This window comes from Molossus molossus, unplaced genomic scaffold (genome assembly GCF_014108415.1).
Source record: "Molossus molossus isolate mMolMol1 unplaced genomic scaffold, mMolMol1.p scaffold_m16_p_5, whole genome shotgun sequence".
Lineage (NCBI taxonomy): Eukaryota > Metazoa > Chordata > Mammalia > Chiroptera > Molossidae > Molossus > Molossus molossus.
The window spans coordinates 74,431,655-74,448,081 of NW_023425388.1; the positions used below are offsets into that span (position 1 = coordinate 74,431,655).

The 16,427-nt window shown below is 40.3% G+C and overlaps 1 protein-coding gene across 1 annotated transcript in view; it reads right to left on the minus strand.

Annotated features, from left to right (window-relative positions):
* Positions 1 to 1,851: 1,851 nt before the first annotated feature.
* NECTIN3 (nectin cell adhesion molecule 3) overlaps positions 1,852 to 16,427 on the minus strand; it is a 115,302-nt gene continuing 100,726 nt past the window's right edge. Inside the window, exons 8-9 of the mRNA XM_036243006.1 lie at positions 3,367 to 3,429; positions 1,852 to 2,547 (exon numbers count right to left, since the gene is read on the minus strand). Of these exons, the coding sequence (XP_036098899.1) occupies positions 2,371 to 2,547; positions 3,367 to 3,429 (240 nt within the window). The 3' untranslated portion in view covers positions 1,852 to 2,370. The remainder of the gene's footprint in view (positions 2,548 to 3,366; positions 3,430 to 16,427) is intronic.

Below are 16,427 nucleotides of genomic sequence, written 5' to 3' on the forward strand. Positions count from 1 at the left end.
GGCTCCTGAAACCCAGTGCTTCTGAATCTCCTTCCCTCCGGCGCAGGAAGACATCTCTAGACCCCTAGTCCTCACTAGGCCCCAAGTGTGCTTTTATGACACCAATTCAACAACCTGCAGGACAACCTGGGAACAGCAGGACCCTAGAAACCACCGCCTATGTGTGAGACATTTTAAAGCTTTCTCAGGGAGGTGCCACTCCACAGCATCTCCTCCTCTGGGGCACCCAGTATTTTATGAAGCACTTCCCTGGGGAGAAGAGTTCTGACCAGGTCATGTTTCTGTTGGAAAACAGTGGCAAGGATTCCTGCACCTTCAGTCACTCTAAGCCACGGATGGGATTCCACGTAATAAAGCCAAGTATTTTCTGTGTCAGCTTACAACACAGGCAGTAAATTCTAGCTCTGAGGTAGCATTGATACAGCCATGAGGGTCCTTGGAATTTACCCTTAGGTCCCATATCACTTCTAAGTTGCTAATTTCCTAGCCAAAGCATAGAGTTGGAGTTTAAACATCTTTCCTCCCAGATGCATTGATCACCCAGGCAAGGTGGGGAGAGAATTTCCACTGTAGAACCACTGGGTACTTTCTCTGACAAAGCATGGCAACCACGGAAAGGAAATGTGCACTGGAGCAAGAACTGGACCCAGCGCGGCCTAAGCACACTGCGCCTGGGGTCTCTCATTTGATTTCCATGTGCATCTTCTCCCGCCCCCTTGAGGCTTAGGGTGGAAATGTATAAGACTGTATAGTAAAAAGCCACTTTTTCCTAATGTATGACAAGTCTGCAGTGGTTTTTTTAATATCTGTGGCACACCTCTGATCTTCCAGGACACACAGTAAGATAGTGCTTTCCTTTCATTAAAAAATATTTTTTAATCCTCACACGAGGACAGTTTTCCATTTTTGTTCAGACAGCGTGGGAGGGAGAGAGAGAGAGAGAGAGAGAAACACTGATGTGAGAGACACACTGACAGGCTGCTTCCTTCCTGTGTGACCCCGACCTGGGCTGGGGACGAACCACAACCGAGGCGCGTGCCCCTGACTGGAATCAAACCCCCATTTACCAGTCTGCAGGCCAACGTTCTAACCGCTGAGCCAAACCAGCCAGGCAACAGGGCTTTCCTTACCATGTGAGGGGGGTGGTCCATGCCTGTATCTGTGCTCCCCCTCTGCTCACCCCACTCTCATGACCACCTGGAATGTCCGCGAGGAAACATGGGCAAAGGGAAGTGAGAAAACGGAAGGCCGACATCGGCAGACACCGGCGTGGTGCAGGATACATTGGTCCGCCGCCGCTACACCACTGGCTTTGTCAGCTTCTCTTGACTCCTGTTGTTGATCAGGCAAAACAGGGGAGGGATCAAGGACAACTTGCGGGTTTAGCACACTGAAGTGGCCTCTTTTTAAGTTTTCAAATTTTCCACCTGCCTTTTCAAAACAGGAGATATTCCACAGTGATTTTCCAGCAGGCTTTTCTGAGGTAGATAAAACACGGACAATGCAGAGGGGGGCTGGGGCCTGGGCGGATAGGATTAGTCTGAAAGAAATCTCGTAGTGAAAGCGGAGCCTGTCACACACAAAACCACAGAAAAGGGAGGGGCTCAAGGCTGTTCACCTTCAGCAGGGGCCTTTAGAAACCACTAGGTGAGAAACGGGCTAATCTGGCCAGCAAAGGACAGAACTGTGGGAACAGTGACAGCACGAGAGGGACCCCGGTCAGCACTCTGCTAGTCAAGACCGGGCAGATATGCCAACCAGGCAGGAAACACGTATCCCTCAGGACCCTGGCGACCCGTAAGGAACATATATCACAGCATCGCACGAGCTGGAGGTTTAAACTGCCTCTTGTTGTTGTTTTGGATAAAGAACACATTTTGCCTCTTTCCTCAGGCCTATAATTTGAACACAGGTATTGTGATCACATCACGCCTGTCAGGGAAAGCCAAAGCCAGACTAAGTCATTAGTAAAATGGAGTGAGAACTCCTTTTTCTGCCCATTTGAGTTCCAGAAGAACTCAGGCCTGCCTAAGACCCAGCGCGCTTGAAACTCCAAGCTGGGGCCTCTTTTTCTGGAACATATCTGCTGGCATCCCAGGCAGATGCGCTGCTTTTAAATGAACCTAATGTTACTAGTTCAACACCATCGTCCCAGGAACACACAGAGCTACAGTCAGGTTCACACACAGCTGGTGAGGAAACACTCACCGGAGGAAAGAAATTCACCACGGGCTCCATCACTCACCAAGACTTCCGATACTTAAGGGGAGTTGTTTTATATGAGAGAGAGCAAAATATTAACTATTGACCTTGGTTTCTCTCCCCAGTCCAAGAATAACATTTGGTAGCACACCCACTGGAAACAGGGCGTCACACGTAGTGCTCTCGCGGGTTGACGTAGGCTCTCTCGGGATCGTGGCTCGGATGTTTGCCAGGGCTCCGGTCTTGGTAGCACAGCTGATTGTAAAGAGGGTGCATCTGCTCGACTCTGTCTTCCCCCACTGGGTTCTCGTCTTCATAGTCGAATCTCCTGCTATTCAGTCCATTCTAAAAATTCAAACATTGCTAATATTAGCAGAACAGCTGTTTGCATTTTTCTAGCACTTTGGTAAAAACAAGAAAGAACAGAATTCATTACAGTCTGTGTCCCCGATTCCTTATCTCACAAACTATTGCACGGCAAGGTAAAGTTCAACCGATTTTCATTTTCTAGTCCTTTGCTGCTTTCAGGACCTGAACAAGACTGGTGGCATCTCCTACACAGAAAACTGTACCTGATGAGTGGGGATATGGTCAGTTTCAGGTTTTGAGATTTGGATTAGCATCAGTTAACGTAAACCAGAGAAAAACAAGACTATGAACTTCAGGGGTCCCTCAGCATGGCTCAAGCCTGGAATGACTGCATGAGATATATAGAGAATGAAATTAAGCAACCAAAAATAAACAAACACACACACACACACAAAAAACCACCCCAAAACCCAAAAGAAACCTCAGGATTCAGCACTGGGGAGTTAGGGGAGACACACAGAAAAATGAATTGGGATTTGACCATATGCCCAATACAATGAGAATGAGAAACACTATCAAAAATATTCTCTCGTCTTGACCTTCCTCCCTTCCTTACACAGCTGACACTATAAAATGAACCGTCTGACGCTCACTGGTGGTGATTGGTTCCATAAAATTTCATTACTTCTAAGAGGGATAAGCAAGCTCAAGGAATTTACAAAATGATACTGCTGATGCTTAGATATCAGAGAGGTAAGTAAAATAAAATTTCATAGAAATCAAATGATGTTTTAATAACACGGTGGCCACCGGCTGCACCAGGGCTGACCGCAGCAACAAGACTGCGTTACTCACAGAGCGCTGGGGACCACCATCCTGTCTTCCCTTGAAGTGAGTTTGCAAAGGCAAGTGTTCAGTCTGGAGGAAGAGGAGAGAAAAAGGCACGCTCTTTAAAGCACCAAGCACACGGGAAACAGATCAACCAAGACTCTTGTTTTTAAAAGAGCCAATCATGTCTTGTGAAATTTCTGCCAACTAAGCAAAATATTCCAGATGAAGATGGAAAAAACAACATTTCTTGAGAGTTTCTCTCTTTCTCTCCTGGCTCCAGAATCCTTCTGGAAGGAAGAAGACAGACAGAACACCTGCTGCCGAAGATCCCAGGCCAGCCTGTTGACATCTGACTTCAAGGAGGACTCAGAGCAGGTCTCGCGACTTTCCTCGGCGAACAGTCCGCTATTTTGAATTGCTAAAAGTAGCTAATGAAAGGTCATTTTTTGTCTTTATCAATGGACAATTTATATGGTCAACCTTTACTTCCTGCTGTTATGCCCTGTGTCCTCTCTGCCCACACAGATTATAAAGGGCTCTCATGGTTTTCAAACCTTAGGAAGGCTCTTTCTCAGCTGCCCTTTGGCTTATGAACATACACTTACCCTTCAGCCCCCGGTCACATCTCACCTCTTCCTGGGAGCCTAGCACTAAACCCTCAGGCAGAGATGACAACTCTCCATTCTGGGCCTTCACAGTTGTCTGTGAATTTGCTTGTCTCCTTCACTAGAGTGGGGGTGCTGACTGGAATATTCTATGAACATCAGTTCAATGAATCTTTATAATAATTCTACAAAACCAATATTTTACAGACAACTAAAACTAAAGCCCAGAGAGGTTAAGTAAGTTGTCTCCAGTCACACAGCTGGAAAGAGGTAGACCGTGAGTCAAACATGGATTTGTTTGATGCCTAATCCTATATTCTTACATTGCCTCCTTCTGTCTCAGTGCCTGGAAAATAGATGTTCAACAAATATAACAAAAGAATGCCTGTATGTCTAGCATGTGGGATATCTATCAATATGCTGCCCCTTAATCTCTGGTCACGGAAATACTACCCATCCATCTTGGCCTGACTAGTCATTTTTCTTTCCCCTACAGGGCTTTTCCACATTGCCCACCAAAGCTAATTTCTGTAGGCCCTGTTTTCCTGTTCTTGTTTATACCTCTATGAGAGCACTCATCTCAATGCATTTGTTTCCTGTTCCTAACGTCAGTATCTTTCAAGCCAGTAAACAGCGAGCCATTCTTGGCCATTGTCCTCCACCCCCACAACCTCGCCTGTGGTTCTGTAACAGGAAGAAGTCAACAGTTAATGAATGTGCTGAATTCTAAACTATCAATTCTTGACATCCCATTTCAGGGTTATCCACATTATAAATTAGCTATGACAAATTCATCCCCCTTCTCATATTCTGCACGATTCTAGTGTGCTTTCCACACGACCAGTTCATAGTCAGAGCATGCAAAAGTCCAAGGCAGGGCCCGTGTCATGGCGGGGTCACTAGTCACACAGGACCTAGTGCTCAAAAGGGTCCTACTTTGGGGTTTAAGGCTCTGTGGTTGCCATCTTAGATTTCTCAATTTCATTGTGAATGTGTATTGTAAGTGATCTAATGGGATAATAGAGCATACTTCAGGGACTTGTAGCTTCAGCTCAAGGGCATCCCGCTACCTGCTGCTTGGCCATCACTCACTCACTCTGGTGCCCAATTTCTCCCCCCCGATACTGTTATAATACACCCAGTTATAAATAACTGGAAAGAAGCAAAGGGAAGGCCACATTTTATAGGTATGTCATTTGTGCAGCTCTGCCAGGAAGTTGCAGTTCAGATGGATGTGCAGTCAAGTGTGGGTGACACAGGGAAGGTGCTTGCCTGTCAGTCACACCTAGGAACAGGTCACTGGCCAGAGTAAGCATGGCTACTGCAAGCATGGGAAGATTTGATACTTAAACTCCTGAACACGGGAGTTTACTCTCTTGCCTTTTGGTGTGTTGCGCTCAATTCCTGGACTGTGGGGGCTCTCACTCTCTAGCATTTGCCCACACAATAGACTGATGTACTAGAACTAGCCAGATACTGTACTGGACCCAGCTCCATCACAGAACAGAAACTTTGGACACTGGCTTTGCTTCTAGCTCTACTGAATCCCCAAGTGCACATTTCCCAGGACTGGATTAAGAGAAATAAAATTTTGCAAGCCGAGGGATGTAATTTCACACAAATAAAAATCATTCATCCTCCTGTACGAATCTCAGAAAATTTGTTTTCTTCAGATGTTGTAAGAACCTGACCCTGAGCACCCAGTGGGGAAAGGGATCCCTACTTGCACTTGTGGACACCCTCCCACACTTCCACCGATAACACTCCCACATATACCTTCCCCCCTTGCCTCTGTCCAGTGACTACTGCTGCCCTGTGCCTAGCAAGGGCCTGAGTACTAGTACAGGGAAGACTGGGGTCAGGAGTGCATGCCCTTCTGCATCATGCCATATCTGGGAGGGGGCTGGAGAACATGTCTCATGAGGGCAAGTCTCTCACTCAGCCCTGATCTAGGTACCTAGTCTTACCATCTTGACATTTTAAATTTTGAAACAGGGGTCCTGCATTTTCTTTTCTCCCTGAGTCTCAAATTATGTTGCTGGTTCTGGTCCAAGGAAAATAAAAATACCTGAAATTAAAATTTGCATTTTGTTTTATTTATTAGCTGTTTTAGATTGTCCCTGTTGCTATTTCCCTTCCATTAATACATGTCACTGAGGAATGATTCTCCATCCCTGCTGCATTAATGTGCCCAGAGGCAGAGCACTTAGAGCTTCTCTGCAGAAAGGGCAGGTGCCTTGCTCCTGCTGGTGGCCGTGTGTGGGAAGCAGGGGTGCAGCCCACAGAGAGATCACGTTCCAGAAATACAGTGATTCCGACCTCCAGATTTCAAGTGAAGACTTGGTTAAAATATGTGCTGTTCTATGTTTATGCTATAAAATTCCAAATGGTAAATTTAACACGACCAGATAATAAATTACCATTCACACTTTCCTGACACTCTGGGTAAGATCTGCATTTTGGTCATTACCAAAGAAACACAGTGCACCCTAAGTCCTCCTGAGAAGCCAGTATTCATGGAGGATACAATGGGTGGCAAAGCATCATGAGAAACAATATAAATGGTATTAATAGTACTAGGGAATTCGAGAGGAAGGGAATTCTATTCTGTTTCAATACAAAGAGATTTCAAAGAGCCATGGCTTTATGACTAATAATAATAGCATTGCTACCTTTTTCTCATAATAGGAGATATAAAATTAGCCAGAAGCGGTATGTCTGACAATAAAGGACAAGAAAAAGAGTTCCTAGACCTGAACAGGGAAAATGGTGTCTGGACACTACGAACAGTCCTCACGTGCACCAACCGGATCACAAACAACTGTTGAAGTTCCTCTTCTCTACCCGATATTGCAAACCTTCATCCATAAATTACTACACCTCACATGAGCCGATGAATTTTTAGTTCTGCAATAATTAATCAAATCATTTATATAGACAGGAGCCCCATACAGCCTAGAGATGCACTCACCCAGCCCCCACACCCTGCCCCAGGAATCAAGGGCTATGGAAAAGCATGCTGGTCTCTACATGGTGTGGCCATTCAATGTCTCACAAGATACCTAAGGGACATAATGTATTCTAACAGTGTGTGTGTGGGGGGGTACACGTGTTCTCTTTCTGCTGCTAGTCCATAACTACATGAAAGGTTGCATGTTCTGATTTCTTTAAAAAGTTACTGACCACAGTAGAGAGAAAAGTGTCTTGTGTAATACCTCACATTTGGTGCTTAATACATAGGTACTGAATTAATCTATAATACCTTAACTGATGGGTTCGTGGCATATTTCTATTGTTCCTGCACTTTTTCCCTAGGAAGCCTTGGGCTACTCTGAATCTCTAATCCGTATTCCAGTTTCCCTACTTACATGTGTGCGTTACCTTACAACAATTGCTACTGAGCCACAACCCACATTCACTTTCCTGATTTACTGAAGTCACTCAGACTTCCATTCCTGGCTTCCAACGTGCTACCAACACTAGTTTTTCAAGTTTTATTATATGTTATCTTAATAAAAATTTTACCTTCTGTGGCTCAAAAAATAAACCCAAACCTTCACTTTTTACTATGTATTATATTTTAACCTGTTTTCAAAACAGAGCTTTCAGAGCTGTTGAGGTTTATTTCCAGTAATGACAGAGCAAGATTTCAAGTTGCTATGGTCATGAGGTCGACAATAATGCTGACAGAGTCCATTTGGATCCATTACTGCCACCACCAAATCGGAGTTCTTTTGCTCTCCTATCTTGTTTCATAATTTCATCTTAAGAGAGAAATAAAAAGATAATACCTATAAAACTTCAACTTCTTGGCCTGGCTGGTGTGGCTCACTGATTGAGTGTCGACTCATGCACCAAGAGGTCGCTGGTTTGATTCCCAGTCAGGGCACATGCCCAGGTTGTGGGCCAAATCCCCAGTAGGGGGCATGCCAGAGGGCAGCCAATCAATGTTCTCTTTCATTGATGTTCTTATTTCTCTCTCCCTCTCCCTTCCTCTCTAAAATCAATTAAAAAATTATAAAAAAAAAAATTTCATCTTCCTAAATACTAAAATGTGCTTAACTTACCTCTCAAAACTGAAGCTTAACAAGATACCTAGAGCTTATTATCTGCTGAAGGGCCATCCATCTTCTCTCAGTCCGTGTATGAAGATATTCTAAGCATCCTACAACCTCACACCTAGTGTGTGACTGGTGCTTCCTCTAAAGACCCCTTCCCAGTTTGGCATTTGCTACGCTTCCCTACCACGTCACTGGGTACTTTCCGCTGCCACACCAGACATAACCACCTATTTTAATGTGGAGTCACTATTTCTTATAGAACCAGAAAATCCCAGAGTATAGAGTATATGAAGAATGTATGAATAATACATATAAGACTTAATTACTTTGGTTCTGCCTGAAATCTTGGCCGGTTCTCTTAGAAATGGAGCAAATTATTACATACTGCCCCCCATTATGACTGTCAAGAAACTCTGAATCCTAGATAATACAACCTTTTTATGACTCTTTATATTTTAGTTTGCTTCTATTTGTTCTTTTGTTATTCTCTCAATTTCACTGGTAACCAGAGAAATCATGTCTCTTTCTTCCCTGTGCATCAGAGATTTAGGTTAATACCTAGGATTCACATTGAAATTACCTTTCCAGACACTAGAAAAGTGTCTGGAATTGCTGGGCTGCAGGACCCCCAGCCATTTTCTCTGAGTTCTTGCTCCATGACCTACATTATTTCCCTGGTTTATCTTCTACAAGATGCTCTGCATCTATTGGCACACACGCTCTTCCAATTATGCCTCCACAAAGCTTTTAAAAGGGTTTCATCCTATCGGCATATCTTGCCCTAATGCTTTTTCCCTGTGCTGACAAATGACACCTTTTTACTACTGCCTCCAGTCATGATGGAGAACTAACACGAGGCTAGCCCTCCTGCCATACATTACTAGAAAACTGATTTTAAAAAAATACATGAAACAACAGTTTTCAGATACTGAACATTGTGCTGCACAGCACTGGGGTCTCAGAGAATGGGAAACACGCGCGCACTCGCGCACATACGCACGCGCACGCGCACGCAGCAATCCCCTGACAGCTCGGATCTGTCTGCTGATTTGGGAGGAGAAAACCAAGAAGAGCACAGGGTGTTGCTGAGCTTGGGTCAGAGCTCTGCATTCCGCCAAGCTGAGGTGGCCCTAATCTGTGGGATAGGGTACTGAAGTGAAGGAGCGTCCTCACTGAACATGTGAGGCGTTCAGTAGAGACGCCAGGGTCACACTAGGAGTAAGGCTAAAGCAGTTCTAGAGCCGCTAGAACTACCCTAACCAACAAGTGTCTAGCATCTAATATAAAGGTACTAAACATGACAAAAAGGGCAAGAAGAAAAATAAGAGAAACCAACCCCCAAATTATGAAAATGTATGATGGAATTAGGAGACAAAAACTTTAAAATAGCTCTTACAAGTATGTTTAACAGTATAAAGGAAAATATGAATATGAGAATTGAAAACTATGAAAAAGAACCAAGGAGAATGTCTAGAACTGAAAAATATATCTGAAATGAAAAAGTCACTGCATGTCCCTAATAAGATGATTTCAAAACCAAAGTGCTGTAAAACAATGATTAAAAAAATCTAAATTGCAGCCAGAGAAAAAAATAAGATACAGTACGTACAGAGAAACAAAGATAATTATCACTGGCTCCTCAGTAGGAAGACAATGAAGGCCAGAAGACAATGAGGCTACAACTTTAAAGCTCTGAACGAAACAACACAGTCAAATTAGAGTTATATATTCCACAAAAATATTAAAAAACAAAGGTAAAACAAAGAAATTTTCAGACAAACAAAAGCTAGGAAAAGTTGCCAGCAGACTGGTACCATAAATAATGTAACAGAAAAGTTCTTCAGGTTGAAAATACTGACTCCAAACAAAACTTCATCAACTTCATCAGTTTTTGTTGTTGTTTTTTTATCCTCACCCGAGGACATTTTTTGTTCAGGTAGAGTGGGAGGGAGAGAGAGGAAGAGAGAGAGAAACATCGATGTGAAAGGGACACATCGAGTGGCTGCCACCCGCACGACCAGCCAGGGCCAGGGACAAACTGCAACCAAGGTACATGCCCTTAGCGGGAACCGAACCCGGGTCTCTCCGGACCGCAGGCTGATGCTCTAACCACTGAGCAAAACCGGCCAGGGCAACTTCATCACTTTTTAAATGTTTAAAAAAAATCCATTATAGTCCAAAACAAAAATAATAAGAATGTATTGTTGGGTTTATAACATGGATAAACATAATGTAGAAGAATAATAAGGAAGGAAGAAATGTAAGTGTCTGTTAAAGTTCTTATATGATACATAAAGTAATATAATGTTATATTAAAGTAGTGGTAAGTTAAAAGTACACATGCTAAACCCGAGAGAGATCACTAAAAAAGTAAAAACAAAGAGGTATAGTTAATAACTCAATAGAAGAGATTTAAAAAAATACCAAAAACACTCAGTTTATTTAACAGAAGGCAGAAAAAGACTGGAAAAAGGAACAAAGAACTGATGGGAAACAGAAAACAAGTAATAAGATGACAAACTTAAGCCCAAACAGCAGTAAATGTATTAAGTAAGAATACACTAAACATAGCAACTAACGGGAGGGCTTTCTGAGACTGGGCAAAAAAGGCAATTCTCAACTAGATGTTATCTATGTGAAATGCAATATAAATATAAAGACATAGATAGCTTAAAACTAAGAGGATGGAAAATGTATACCATGAAAACATAAATAATAAAAATGTTTTAAAAACTGGAACTGCTATATTAATATTAAAGTGATTTCAGGGAAAGGAAAATTATGAAAGATAAAGAATAATCTTTATAATGATGAAAGGACAAATTTATCAAGATGGCATAACAAAATAATTTTTAAAAAATATTTTTTATTGATATTTTAGAGAGAGAGGAAGGGAAAGGGGGAGAGAGATACAAACATCAATTGCCTGCCTCCTGCTTATCCTCAATGTGGATTGAGCCCACAACCTGGGCATGTGCCCCAACTGGGAATCAATCTGGTGACTTCTTGATCCATGGGTTGACGCTCAACCACTGGCTGGTCAATAATCTTAAATGTGTATGTACCCAATAAGAGACTACAAAAACATACAAATAACAGACAGAACTGAAAGGAAAATAGATGCATTCACAAATATAGTAGGAATTAACACTCCTCTCTAATTGGTATAAATGTAAACTGAAAATCATTATGTACAAAGAAGACTTGAAAAACACTGTTAACCACTGTGACCTAATTGACATTTATAGACTACTACACGCAACAGTAGCAGAATTTACATTTGTTTCTGTGCACATAGAATATTCAGTAAGATAGACCATATGTTGGGAAATAAAAGAAGTCTCAATATATTTCGAAGGATTGCAATCTTATAGATATATTTTAATCATAATGGAATTAATGTGAAATCAACAACAAAAACATATTTGGAAAACTCCAAAGTATTTGTAAATTAACAACATACTTCAGGTAACTCAATGGTCAAAGAAGAAATAACAGGAAAAGCTAGAAAATATTTTGAATTGAATTATAATGAAGTCATAACATAACAAACTTTGTGGAATTTCAAACAAAATGAGTGCTTAAAGAAAAATTTGTAGCCCTGGTTGGTTTGGCTCAGCGGTTGGAACGTCGGCCTGTGGACCAGAGAGTCCTGGGTTCGGTTTCCACTAGGGGCACATACCAAAAAAAAAAGAAAGAAAGAAAAGAAAAATTTATAGCTTTAATGTTTGTATTAGAACAGAAGATCTCAAATTAATGATGTAAGTGTATTCTTTATAAAGGTAAAGAAAGAAGATCAAATTAAGTCTGAAAAAGGTAGAAAGAAAGAAATAACAGAGTGAAAATCAATCAATAAATGGACATTGAACAAAATTAATGAAACCAAAAGTTGATTCTTTGAAAATATTAATAAAATTGGAAAACCCCTATTAAGAAAAAATACAAACAGATATCAAAACAAAAATGGTAACATTACTATTGCTCTCACATGAATTATTAGAAGGGTCAAAAAAATATGTTATAAAAACAATTTGAGCCCTGGCCAGTTTGGCTCAGCGGTTGACCATCGGCCTGTGGACCAGAGAGTCCCCGGTTCAGTTCCTGCTAGGGGCACGTACCAAATAAATAAATAAATAAATAAAATAATAAAGGCTGACAAGCATTCACTCTTATTAAAAAACAAACAAACAATTTGATGCCAATTAATTTTGGCAACATAGATAAAATGGACAAATGTCTTGAAAGACAAAATTAAAAATCCTTCCACAGAAAAACTCCAGGCCCAGATGGAATCACCGGTACATTCTATCAAACACTTAAAGGACTAATACTACCCTTAGGAACTCCTTTTAGGAGATTAGCTTCACCCTAATACCAGGACCAGACAAAGATAATACCAAAAAAAAAAAAAAAAAGAAATCTGAAAATTTTTATTCATTTCCCAAATTCTTAAATCAAAGCACTACTTAACAGATAAATGAATAAACAAATTATAGTATATTCAGAAAATGGGATACTATTCAGCAATAAAAAAAATTTATTCGTGCAACATGATTCTCAAAAACATTATGCAAAGCAAAAGAAATTGAACACAAAAGAACACACTGTGATTCCCTTTATGTGAAGTTCTTTTAAAAGGGTATAACTAATATATAGTGATAGAAATCACGTTAATGGTTGCCTGAAGCAGGAGGTGTGTGTGGGAGGTGGTGGTGGTGGAGGGTGTATAAAAGAAATTTTACAGGTGCTAGAAATGTTCTTGATTGGGATAGTGTGTACATGGCAAAGCTTATCATACTGTAAACTTAAAATAGAGCATTGATATCTCAATAAAGTTGAGTTTTTAAAAAATTATACCTTTGCATTTTACCATAGTTATTGCATTTTGGAGGAGCATACATGTGGAGGTAAAGTAGTCACTGATAGTCCAGAGTCTGGCACAACACAAGTAGATAGTAAATTGTTGATAGATTGTCTTTGATGCAGGAGTTTCTCAGCTATAGTATCCAACTGCCTATTTGTGCTCTAGTGACTGCATTCCAAAGCCAGAGATGATTTCACCACACCAAGGAAGACAGAAGAAAATGGCTACCATACATAATTCACAAAGTATAAATTCCTCGAGGCATAAAAGATATTACATTCCTATCCATTAAGTACCTCTCTGAATGGATTTATAAAACATTATTAAAATTATGAACAAAGGTCAATTTTCCTTTCCACTTTTTAAAATAGTTGTGAGAGCAGCTGACCATGTTGCATGAGCAACAACTATAAAGGCTGTGTTCTAATCAAGCAAAATTTATAACATTAATTAGGCACTTGTTTAATGAGATACATAATTGTTATTGTTCTCCATGGTAAATACTCATAAGGCTAAGCTATTCACGTGAATGTCTCTTATTATGAAAGTAGACCCTTGGCATTCATAGATTTAACATTGCTGGTTGTAACCATTCATGAGTGAGTTTAAAAAGGTTATGACAACCAGTAATTTGTAATTTTGTTCAGACACAAATCTGAATCAAGACCTAGGAGGTTTTTGTAACATGATAACTATTTAGTTAATGAGTTTAGCAACTGTTCAGTATTCATCTTTCAATGTGTCTTTATCATTCTCAACCCTCTGAGTTATAAAAAGATAGGGGTATTTAGGAATGTAGCTTTTCTCAAAAGCCTAAACATGTCAAGGGGGTGCTGTATTATTAATCAACCTTTTTATAAAACTTACTAGTTTTCCTTATTATTTTCTAGTTAATTCTTTTTTCTCTAGTATCTATAATCAGTCATGATGAACACAGACTGCCACTATACATTGTACAGGTTAAATGTGCAGAGTCTGTCCATACATACCACCCTATAAATCCTTTCCTGTTGACACCCTAAGAGGTCTACAGGGAAGTTCCCCCAAACCTCACCTGGTGCTATCACAGAGCAGATGTGCAATGAACCCTTGCTGACATACTATCCATGCACAGGATTTGTCCTGACTTTCATTCTTAGTCGGTAGACCTCACAAAGGTCTTGGGTGCTGGAGCATGCTGAAAAACCCGTGCCAATTGGACTAAAAACCTTGGGGTCTGAATTCCTAACTGCAAGGACCACATCCTTCTCCTATTTCCTGCCCCTTAAGATAGGTGTTGTACAAGATGCTTTGCATGGGCTCATTTTCTTATACTATCTTCTTGAGGTAATTTTATTATTGTTTCCATAATAAAGATGAGGAAGCTAAGCCCTAGAGAGATGAAGCAATGATCCCAAATTCATAGAGCTAAGATTCAAATTCATGCTTATGTAATTCCGAAGTCTGCGTCTTAAACCATCACACAAGACTGCCCATCTTGAATATAACCAGTCTTTTCCTAACTAGACTGCAGAAAGGACGGAAAGGCAAGAAGATGATGAACACATCAAAGGAAAGAGGGCAGGACTGAGGGGAAAGACTGGCAATACTCAGTACTTGCTCACTTTGCCATCTGCTGAGTCATCTGTATTGGCACTAGTTACGCAGAAGCTATGGCCTACGTTACATCACCTCCTACTTTGGCTCCAGTCTCGACTAAAGGAAAACAAATGCAAGACTTTTCTTGAGTAGTTTGACACTCTCACAAATTTTTTTTTTAATCTGCCCCAGCTCATGGTCATTTGCTATAGGATACTTCAAAAAATTAATTTAGAGGGCATTTCCCTACTGTTTTGTTGTTCGTTTATATCCTGTGGTGATATAGTTGGCACCTTAAAATGCAAAGCCCGGTCCCCTAATTTATAATATTAAAGCCTGCAATGAGGCAGTTAATGGCAATTTCAAAGGCAGGCTTAAGTCATAAGATTTATTTATAAACAGAAGAATATTGGATATTTAATCCCATAAGGTAGCACTGGAATTTTCTCAAGTAACTGAAGAATTATAACAGCCCAGTTGTTGTTGAAAATGTTATCCAAAAGGAAGTTAGTGTTCCTTCTTATCGTTGGTAAATAAATTTCATTACTTCTACAGAATATACATTCCAGATTTTAATTTTTCAAAGTGAAATTGGATATGACACATTTTAATGAAATTTCTTATCTTGGTTTTGGTCTCACTTAATCCTTACATTAAAATACACAAGAAAGTGATACTTCACTTATATTGTAATATATATGCAAAGCCAAATATCTAACTAAAGCAGACAGATGATAAAGGTGATGGAAAATTATTTGCAGACAAACTACACACCCACATACAAGGCTAAGATGGCCCCCCTCGTCAATCCTACCCATTTCCAGGGCATAAATCAAATGGTTATGTATTCAGATGCACCGTTTTCCATAACAAATCAATGCCTGCACATTTTAACATCAGACTGCTGCACTGCCCTTGTCACTTCTGTGCTCTTCAAGCGCGTGCCTGAATGCTGTACCAGATTACCCACTCATACCACTTCATCTCAAAATTGCCACAAGGTAAACATTCAATTCAGAGCTGTTAATGTAATTTCATCCTGGTACCCAAACGCCTTCAAAGGTGTTAATTGCCTCTTCTGTATCAGGCAAGTATTGTATCCCAAGCCACTAAGCACGGAAATATTATCCATCACACTGCAATATGATGTGCCCGTGTGAAAAGATGTGTCCTGAGAGACCACATGACAGAAAGCATGGCAGTTCTAGCTTAGTTGTAATGGTCAAAATGTTACACGCTAAAATAAAACCAACTCTAATTCCTCTCTACAAACCATTATTATGGGCTTCCCCAAACCTCATCTTTAATCTAGCAGCTAAATTCCTTACTCAGCTCATGGTGCTGGAAAAAGAGACTCAGTAACAACATCTGTGTGGTTAACAATTTATGCTATTATTAGCAAAAGTGATTTAATAAGAAACTAAAAAGAACCTCCTAAAACCTTCACTATTGAACCAATTTTAGACTGAAAAAACAGATAATATACTAAACGTAGAACACCACTCCCCTTATGTTCCTTCCTATTGAAAGGTAAAATAATACAGGAATCATTTCCTTTACCAATACTCTACTTTTTCTATGGAGGGTGTAACTGAAAGGTAGAAGATGAAATAAGGAAAAGTCTGTATCTGTTTGTTTAATGGTTACTATCCCATAAACCAAATAAGGGCGCTCTTGGACATATTTAGCTAATAATTACGTGTATTTTTCTTTGGGGTCTTAAATTTAATTGAATGTTTTATTGTTGTTTTTTTTGTTTGATTGTTTTTAACATTTTCCTGAAAGGAAAAAAAGAAAGTAATAGGTAACATAAACTATTTTTCCTTCTGAAGGAAGATAATCCAATAACAGAAAAGAAATTAGACAGAAAGAGAAATCACCTGCTATTGAAAGCTAATATTAACCTTCAGGGACACCAATTTTGGAAATATAAAAGCCATAGTAGTAGTTTTATTTGAATTAGAGAAGTAACCTAAT